Here is a 9,636-nt window from a genome sequence, read left to right as displayed (position 1 = left end):
AAAAAAAAAAAAAAAAAAAAAAAAAAAGAAAATCTTAGCCTTGTTCAACCCTAGAAAACATGAGTAGTTCAAGGCCACACTCATTGACAAGGCTGGTGAGTAAGGAGGCTTTCAAGGGCTCAGAAGCCCCAACATATTGAGCTTCTTCTAGCGTTCTGCCTTTAGGCCAAAGCAGGAAGGCAGCTGCTCCTATTAGCAAAAAGAAAACCTCCAATACAGGGTCAGGAAGTTCTTGTTCTATCAGTTCCTACAGTTACGACGTGTTCCCTATACAAACTTCCTGACACAGAAATATTCCCCGAGGAACCAACGAGCCTTACAGACTTAGTTCCTATCCAGACTTCTCTGCCTGCACCTATCCTCATGGCAGGGTCTTTCCAGATCAGCCTTAGCAACTGCCTTCAATGAGGCTGCCCACAAGCAAAAGTAGAGGTCCGGCAAGAGACAGGAAGTCTAGCACTTCGGCAAGTGAATGCGATGGGACAGAACTAAGCAAAATCACCTGCAAAGTCGACAGAGGCTGGGCACCTAACTACTGACAAGGGGAAGATGGACAGCTCTGCAGAAGAGAATGATGTAGCAGAGGGTTCAAAGGCCCTTGCAAAAACTGGCGGGAACCCTCAGATATTCTGCAAAACTTGCTTTGACCATGCAGTTAGAGTTGAATGTGAAATGAAGAAAACAGTGAGTTATCATAAAATTGACAGAAAACTCAAGCATTTTTGGCATTTCAATTTTGTTCATTTTAACAATCAGTATAGGATGGAACACTGATTTTGTGTTTTAGATGATTAAAACTTTCTCTCCCCACCACCCCTGCCCCGATTATTCTCCATAAAACTTGGTTCCATGTTAAGTGGAGTCTCACTAAATGGTCTGTCCCTGAAACCAGTCAACGTCAGATGATGGGACCCCCTATACTTCTCTTTAGCATTTACCTCGAACACTGAATACCTACAGTGCTGGCCAGAAACAGGTGATTTAGGCATGTTCGGTTCCCTCCAGGAATCTAACAGGGGGACAGACAAGTCAGAGAGTAATGAGTGCTCTGGGGATATAAACGAAGCGCTCTATGAACAGAAGCGGCAGCAAGTCATTTGGAGGGTGGGGGGTGAATCAAGGAAGGCTTCATTCGGAGAGAACATTTAAGTAGGGCCTTGGAAGATTTTATTAATAACAAGGAATGAGAAGAAGGCATTCCAGGTAAGGGCACAGCATGAGCAAAGACAAGGAGCTGTGCAAAGCACATGGGAGTTTCACAGAGAGATGCGGCTGAAATACACAGGGGACCACAGGGCAAACGGGCCTGAAGCTGGAACCAAAATTTAAACTAAGGCCCAGTGCTGAGAACACTGAACGCTATGGTTACGCATCTGAATGTGTCCTTAAAGAGCCAAAGGTCCTTCAGCACAGGTACCCAGGATAAAAAGCAGTAGGTAAGATGGACAGGACAGAAGAAAACACAGATGGGGCAGTGAAACAGGGTAACTTGCTTTGAACAGACCAAGTTTAAAGATGCTTGGGAACTTTAACTGGCACAACAGTGTGGCAAAGAAAGGGACAGACAGTTCTGCAGTGTAACTGACAAGACTTTGTAAACATCTGGGGGAAGGAAGAGGGAGGACAGTCAGAGACACTTCCCAGCAAACAGCAAGGCTGATCCAGACACCGTGCACAGGCGAGGGTGGGGCAGGCAGAGGACAACCAGGCGGGGAGGGAGAGGCAGATTCCTAGGCAGCGGTTAGGAAAACTTCACCTACTATAGGGTCAAACTCTGACCTACAGGGGCCAGGCAGGTGATAAATGAACAAAGCTGGCTACTTCTAAGATAAATGGGACCGTGAGGACTGTAGCATGGCCCACTGGAAACCACCACTCGGCTCTAGTGGATCGATGCCATGTGAGAATGCAGGCCCCAAAGGACCAGATCATTTGATTTTTCAAGAGAAGCCAAAAACAAAAAAAAATTCAGATTAAGTGAAATCTCCCAATTTTTACAGATTGCGTGTCATCCCACAAAACCTTTTTCTGTGGACCAGATTTGGCCTTTGAGCCTTGTGTTTGGGGCCTCTGAATCTGTGTGCAACTGAAGAGCCAATGTTTGGTGGATCGGCCCTGAGATCAGAATCAAAACAATGAGGCAAAAGGGTCCAAACAAAAGGCAAGCGTCTAAAAGCAAATTTAAAAGCCAGAAGCACGCAAAGCACAGTGGAGAGAGAGAGGTTTCAGAAGGAGGGGCGGAATCGTACTCTACAATGTGAGTGCTGCTGGGTGTCAGAGGCAGGCAGTGGGCCAGCAAGGAGGCAAGGAGAACATACCTTTAGTGCCAATCCACAGCTGGTCTTGTTCTAGTTTAAAGGTGAGTCTCACTTTTCCTCCGGACTTATTGTACATGCCGGACAGTGGTACCGTTGGCAGGCGTTCCTGGAGGCATAAGAGCATGGTAAGACATGGTGGGACGGTCTGAAAAAAAGAGAAGGGGGCCAGGCGCAGTGGCTCACACCTGTAATCCCAGCACATTAGGAGGCCAAGGCGGGTGGACCACCTGAGGTCAGGAGTTCAATACTAACCTGGGCAACATGGTAAAACCCCATCTCTACTAAAAATACAAAAATTAGCCACATGTGGTGGTGCACCCCAGCCTGGGTGACAGAGTAAGACTCTGTCTCAAAAAAAAAAAAAAGGGAAAAAAGAGAAGGGACAGGATTGGAGGAACTCAAGTCAGACGGTGGGGCTGGCTCATTTTCAGAATGCTCACAAAGAAATCCGCCTTACCTGGGCACCCTTAACAGATGGCATCACATCTTCGGGTTTTCCTTTATCCAATACTTTCCTGTGTTGCTATAAGTTAGAAGAGAGAATGAAATGAAAAAGCTGACTACATTTAGTCGTGTTACGATTCCTCTGAAAGACAGGATGAAGCAAGCCTCAGTGTTTTGGCTCAAAAGCTTTTAATGACAACAGACTATGGATCCTTTGAAACTATAGCACAGTATTGTTCAGCAGAACTTTCTGGGAGGATGAAGATGTTTGTACCTGTGCTAGCCACTACCTACTGCTGTGACTACTACGCACGTGAAATGCGGTTACTATGACTGAGGAACTGAATTGTTAATTTCATTTTAACCAGCCACATGTAGCTAGTTACCATATTACCTATCAAAGTTCTAGCACAAACAGGATTTCCAGATTGCCCTTCTCCCCTCAAAAAAAACCAACCACTTAAATGATTAAATTGTCAAGCTAAAGAGGGCAACAAAGGGTGTTGCTCTCCTAGCAGACAAAAAAATGGCACCCACCTTTTTCAACTTGAATTCCCAGAGAACCCTATAAGATGTTGGTAATCTGTCTAACTGCCTATAAGGAGCAGTTCTTCAACAAATGGAGACCCAGCCCATCGCCGAAGTTTTCCCTACTGCCCTACCCTTAACTCCAGCTAAACAGGAACCTGGAAGAGCCACCTTTTGGAAAGAAATACTGATTACTCTATAACCTGACATTAAGAAGCCTCTAAACTCCACCCCTACCAGCCTGCCCCAAGAACCCTGAGGCAGCTCGTTAAGGATTCTAAGTTCAGGGCCTCTTAAACAGCTCTCCTGCCTGGCCCACCTGAGTCTTATTTCTTCTCCATCTGTGGCCTTACAGGCACAGTCACTGCTTGGAAAAGCTGGAACTATGGGACAATGAATGGATAGAAGGTAACAATTTAATCAAATGTAAGTACCAGGCAGCCACAAGCCAGCCCAAATCCTCACTGGCATGGTGGAATCCCTCTGGGAGGAATAAACTCAGCACTGCCAGACTGTTAGTAAAAAGTCACTCCAGACATCAGCCCCAGACCCCTTAATAAGCTGATAAAAAGGCAAGGGACTATATCCCTCTCATTAGGTCATGTGATGCATCATAATTGGCATCAATGAAACACAGCAGCATGGGCTGGAAGTGCAATTCCAGTCACACATTTCAAGTACCTTTTGAACAAGACTTCCTGTACTGTGGAGAACAGTTCTAGGCCTGTTAAGCTACCATTAGTAACTAAAAACCTGTATTTAAGAGGCATGTTATGCTCCAAGGGTGTGACCAGTGGGACCACTCCTATCTGACGCTCACATTTCACTATTTCATACATGTGGCAGAGGCAAACAGGAATACGAGAAGAAACTCAATCGGTTTCAAGACAGTGCGACCCCATATGTGGGGGTGAAGTCTCCAGATCAACATCTTTTAGATAATTAGACAATATAGGTTTATAACCCCTTATCCGAAACCCTAGCATTTTGAATTTTAAGGGTTTTCAAAGTCTTATAAAGATAATATTGCTTTAAAATACATAACAATCTTCTCTGTGGAGTCTGGGGCAGCACCTTGTCACCAAAGAGGAAAATTCACACTAATTCTGGTCCTGTTAAATTTATAAAACACTTTTCCTTTTAGAGTTCTTTGGGGTTTTGGAAGCACACGAGTGATTATGGATCTGTAACACAAACTGTGTCCTTCTCTTACTGTTGCTCATACATCTTAGTGTCTATAGTCACTAAACAACGTTGATTCAAGTCGATCTACTCTACTGCGGACACAGTTGAGAAGACCTGTTTTCCTTGGAACGCTAGGAAGAATGATCAGGAGGCTACACAGCGATCAGTAGAATTTGCCAGGTAAAAAGATAACAAGCGATGATTCTTACAACCTGTTCCTTCTATAGTAAAATCATCTCACTTGTCCTTATTCATAAAAGAATGTTAATGGCTATGATGAGCACGAGACAAGGCAGGCTCTCTTGCAGCCAAAAGAACAAAGAATGTAAAGAAATCAATCTCCTATTTCACACATCAGGACAAAAAATAAATAAATAAATCCATCAGTGTAGTTGTCTTCCTACTCAGCTTCATTCAGCTTCCTGAAACGGTCAATTTTAGAGGAACCTCCGAGAGTTGTTGATTTCCATGCCTAACCAGGCTTGTTGACTTGGGAAAAGCCACAAACCAAAAAGCCAAATGTAAGCACTTGTGCAAAATGAGGGCTTACTTCTAGTACTGGTATTTTTCTCTGGCACTAAATAGGAGAGAGAAACCCACGTCTGACTCCTTCCAACACATGGTCTGAAGCCTCCCTTTACCAAGGTCTTATCCTAAAGTAGGTAGACTTGAGACACACTGACCCGCCAGATGAGACAAAGTTGCAAATCTCAGGTAGTTGTCACCTCCACTCTGCGGCACCCAACTGCTGCCATAAATTTCCATCATGGGCCCTGTCCAAAAAGGAGCTTATTCTAGGGAGAATACAACCAGCCAAGGCTCGAGAGGACAAAGCCTCAAATTTCTCAGGACCAAGAAGCACAAGATGGACTCACTTTCTGCCTGCAGAGAGGCTCCTTCTTGTTCTCTTCGGCCTTTGCATCCTGCTGCGCAGCATCTTTGGGTGTGTTTACTGCTAAAACATCATTGATGGTAGAGCCAACCACCATGATCTTGGCCCCACTGGTCACTTTTATTTCTCTCAATGTTTTATCCTCGGGGACGAGTCCCTTATACATGACTTTCTGCATGGCAGGCGGGAGACCTTGGGAAAAGGTAGAAGGTGGACAGTGAAAGGAAGGAAGGAAAGAAAAATGTATGGATACTACACAACTCTTTGGTTAACAGACCAAAAAGCGTATACTGACTCCACCACCTATTAGCTTTCTTGGGAGATTTACAACTTCTGAACCTCAGTTTCTACAACTGTGGAAGACTTATGAGAGTAGGTCCTTCTATACAGAATTGTTTCAAGGATTAAGAGATGAGACCAATGTGGGGCATTTAGTACGGTGCCTAGCATTCAATAATTGTTCAACAAATATTAGCTCTCATTCTTTCCAAGTTGTTCCTCAGTCATCTAAATCATTCAAATATTAAGTGAGAATCCACAAGCATCAGACTTACAAAAGCCGACAGGGACAAAACTCCTGTTCTTAATGGAGTTTACAAGGCTACATGCAGAAAGCTTTAAAAAAAAGAAAAAGTTCAAGGTCAGGAGTGGTGGCTCATGCCTGTAATCCCAGCACTTTGGGAGGCCGAGGCGGGCAAATAAAATAAACTAGCCCCGCGGGGTGGGGTGGCGGGCGCCTGTAATCCCAGCCACTCGGGAGGCCGAGGCAGGAGAATCGCTTGAACCTGGGAGGCGGAGGTTGCAGTGAGCCCAGATCGCGCCAGTGCACTCCACCTTGGGCAACAGAGCGAGACTCCGTCTCAAAAAAAAAAACAAAACAAAACAAAAAAAAAAAGGAAAAGAAAAAGAAATTTCAGATGGTAAAGCACTATAAACAAGGTAAAATTAAGAAACAGAATCAACTGTGAAGAACCAGCATCAAAGTCAACAGCGGTGTTTCCTCAACTTCACTTAGAAGAATTACCTAAGATATTCGCTAAAAATAAATTCCTGGCTACACACCAGACCCACTGAATCAGAATCTCCTGGGAAAGGGCCCGGAAGCTGTAAAACAAGTGCCTTAGGTGATTTTTAAATTAGTGATGTTAGGGCAACATTAATGAGAAAGTGGGGTCTAAACGTCAGACTTCGGCTTGAATCCCAGTTCTCCTTCCCCCGCTGAATAATGGGCATCCGAATGTTCTTTGGAAGACTGCTGTGAGGATGGGGGTGCCTCATGCAAGGAAAGCCACCAGGTGCCTAGCACGGTGCAAGGGCCATCAGGAGGCGGGGTGGGGAACACTGGCTGTCAGCGCCGCAGGAATTACCTGTAATCGAGTGGATCTTCTGTTTCAGCTCGGAGCCTGTGCTGTCCAGGGGGAACTTCACGTCATGCTTGGTCTTGTTCCAGATGATCTTCAAGTCCACCAGCTCCCTGCCCGCGCTGCCGCCCGCGTCTTCGCCGTTGCTGACCGAGGCCTGGGCTGCGGGGTCCCCAGGGGGCTGGGCCGGGGCCGGCTGCAGGCTACCTCGTGCGGCGCCGGAGTCCTCGGCCGCCGCCCCCGCCGCGGCTTCAGCCTCCACGCAGTTGAGGGGCCGCGAGGGCGCCTCAGTCGCCACGGTCTCGGCCTCCGTGTCCATGCCAGGTTCCTCCATGCCTGCAAGGGGGTTAGGGGGTGGGCGCTTGCCACGGGCTGGGCTTGGGAACGGATGCTGTCCGGGCGCCGCCGGACCTCCGTTCCCGAGCCACGCTTCTCCCTCCCGGGCCGGGCCGCATCCCCCAGAGGAGGGCCCGCAACCTCGGCCCGGGCCCGGCGCCCGCCACCCCCGCCGCACTCACCATCCGGGGCCCCGGCCGCCGCCATGATGATTGTGTACAACACCCACCGCTCCCGCAGAGGCCGCTGGGAAGAGGCAAGCTGGCTGAGATTGGCCCCCGCAGCAGCCCCTAATCTCTCACAGCCCGGCCGGAAACAGGTGGAGGTTTCTATGGAGACCCGCCTCCTCCGCTTCCCCGGTCCGGCCCCTGCCACGCTTTAGCTTTCCCAAGCCGAAGGGGGCGGGTCCGGGAAATAGCCCTTTCTCTGGGCTCTGCCCCCTGGTGGCGAGTGCGGCCGCAGCCGTCCAGGGGGGCGTGGACTTTCGCGCTGGAAGACCTGTGACTTTAAGGGGCAGAGCTGCGCTTGCTGTGGCGGAGGTCGATTGGCTGGAAGCAGTCCCCGGAAGTGACGCAGGAGAAGCCCACGTGTGCGATTCCATCCCACATGGCGGCGCTCCTGAGGATACTGCTGCAGCGCGGGAGGCCCTCGGCGGCCTCTGGCCGCCCGGTAGGACGGCGCGAGGCCAGCCTGGGCACTGGTCCCGGGGTTGCGGTGCGAGTGCGGTTCGCTCCCAGCCCCACAGGTAACCTTGGCGGACGTGACACTGCAGGCCGAGGCCCCCTGTCTCGTCTCCGCCCCCCGAATGTTCCCGAAAGAATCCTTTCCGGTGGTGTCAAGGGGGCGGGCGGAGGAGGGTTAAGGCAGCGCTGGCCCATTCTACAGAGGCGGAAACTAAGGTGCAGGAACAGAAATATTTCAAATTGCCAGGAATTTCTTTGTGTTTTTTTGTGCCATCCCATCTCTTTCCGTCTTTCATGCATTTCGTACACGTGTATTGGATGACAAACTGTGTGCCAGGTGTTGTAGACACTGGGATACAGTGATCATTGAGAAAGGTAGGGGCCCTGCTCTCTAGGGGTAGGGGTCTGCACTCTAGTAGGGGTCTGCACTCTAGTGGCTGCTGCAGACACCTATAAAAATAAATGTAATTTTAGAGTCACATGTGCCATGCGGGAAGTGAAACAGGATAGGAGACTGGGAGTTAGGAAGGGCGCTCCAGAAGGCTTTACTGAGCAGGTAACATTTGAGCTGAGATCCAAATGACAAGAAGGAACGAAGCCGGGTGGGGTGGCTCAAGCCTGTAATCCCAGCCCTTTGGGAGGCCGAGGTGGGTGGATCACTTGAGATCAAGTGAGTCACTTGAGACCAGTCTGACCAACATGGTGAAACCCCGTCTCTACTGAAAGTACAAAACTATCCGGGCATGGTGGCGCATGCCTGTAATCCCAGCTACTTGGGAGGCTGAGGCAGGAGAATCACTTGAACTTGGGAGATGGAGGTTGCAGTGAGCCAAGATCTCGCCATTGCACTCCAGCCTGGGCAACAAGAGCGAAACTCTGTCTCAGAAACAAAAAAGAAGGAATCTTCTGGGTAGAGGAAATCGCAGGTACCAAGGCACTGTGCTAGTGTTGTTGGGATCTTAGCAAGCTAGAGGGTGACAGAGGCTCATTTTATAGCCAGTTAGAGATCTTGTCAGGGCCTTCTGGTTCCCACCAGTAAGGCTACCTTCTCCCTTCTCTACACTGAGTATGCCTCTCATCCCAAATGCCGGGATGAACATACAAGGATCTTTGTGGCAAAATCCCAGCTGTACATGATAGGATCTTTCTGGCGGTCAGTATAGCGTAGAGCAGTACCTTTCAAACCATCTGTGGTAGAAGTGCTGGTTTTAAATTTCCAATCAATTGTGTCAGTATTTCCACAAAATTAATATAAATTAATGACCAGAAAAATAAAATTTTGAAAACATCCAAAATACAAACCCATCTCTTTTTATTGGGGTTAGCAGAGGTAAAATCATGCTGTCAGGTTGCTATGTAAGTTTCTGCAGCCTGGTCCACATGGCAAAACCTTGTCTCTACTAAAATACAAGAATTAGCTGGGCATGTGGCCCAGGCCTGTAATCCCAGCTACTCAGAAGGCTGACGCACGAGAATCGTTTGAACCCAGGAGGCAGAGGTTGCAGTGAGCCGTGATCGTGCCACTACACTCCAGCCTGCGTGACAGAGTGAGACTCCATCTCAAAAGAACAGCAACAACAAAAGTTTCTAAACCTTTACTCTCAGTTTCTGTACATGATTGTGAACTGATAACTGTTTTCAGACCTGCACTGGATCGCACACTTTGTTTTGAAGAGCACTTATGTAGAATGCCAAAGCCTGGGATTGCCTGGATACAAATTTCTGTCTTTGCCATTTGTTAGATGTGTAACTTACTAGATGTGCAAATTATTATTATTATTATTTGGGGACAGGGTCGGGCTCTGTCGCCCAGGCTGGAGTGCAGTGGTGCAATCTCGGCTCACTGCAACCTCAGCCTCTGGGGCTCAAGTGATCCTCCCACCTCAGCC

General features: G+C 48.3%; 2 protein-coding genes across 8 annotated transcripts in view; one reads left to right on the top strand and one right to left on the bottom strand.

Moving 5' to 3' along the window:
* UBFD1 (ubiquitin family domain containing 1) overlaps positions 1-7,652 on the bottom strand; it is a 17,361-nt gene extending 9,709 nt beyond the window's left edge. For 2 of the 4 annotated variants that reach the window (XM_017887142.1, XM_017887143.1), the window contains exons 1-5: positions 7,247-7,652; positions 6,735-7,064; positions 5,351-5,559; positions 2,776-2,841; positions 2,319-2,424 (exon numbers count right to left, since the gene is read on the bottom strand). In XM_017887142.1, the coding sequence (XP_017742631.1) occupies positions 2,319-2,424; positions 2,776-2,841; positions 5,351-5,559; positions 6,735-7,064; positions 7,247-7,271 (736 nt within the window). In that variant the 5' untranslated portion in view covers positions 7,272-7,652. Of the gene's footprint in view, positions 1-938; positions 1,010-2,318; positions 2,425-2,775; positions 2,842-5,350; positions 5,560-6,734; positions 7,065-7,246 lie in introns of all 4 variants that reach the window. The other 2 variants (XR_001888203.1, XR_001888204.1) reach the window with 2 other exon arrangements.
* EARS2 (glutamyl-tRNA synthetase 2, mitochondrial) overlaps positions 7,577-9,636 on the top strand; it is a 34,832-nt gene continuing 32,772 nt past the window's right edge. For 3 of the 4 annotated variants that reach the window (XR_001888202.1, XM_017887141.1, XM_017887140.1), the window contains exon 1: positions 7,580-7,809. Coding sequence is in view for 3 of the 4 variants with exons in the window: in XM_017887141.1 (XP_017742630.1) it covers positions 7,671-7,809 (139 nt within the window). In the remaining variant the exon portion in view is untranslated. Of the gene's footprint in view, positions 7,810-9,636 lie in introns of all 4 variants that reach the window. The other variant, XM_017887139.1, reaches the window with a different exon arrangement.

This window comes from Rhinopithecus bieti, unplaced genomic scaffold (genome assembly GCF_001698545.2).
Source record: "Rhinopithecus bieti isolate Rb0 unplaced genomic scaffold, ASM169854v2 scaffold_13348, whole genome shotgun sequence".
Taxonomy (NCBI): Eukaryota; Metazoa; Chordata; class Mammalia; order Primates; family Cercopithecidae; genus Rhinopithecus; species Rhinopithecus bieti.
The sequence above is the reverse complement of the archived record's forward strand: the minus strand, read 5'-3'. Positions and strand labels throughout refer to the sequence as shown.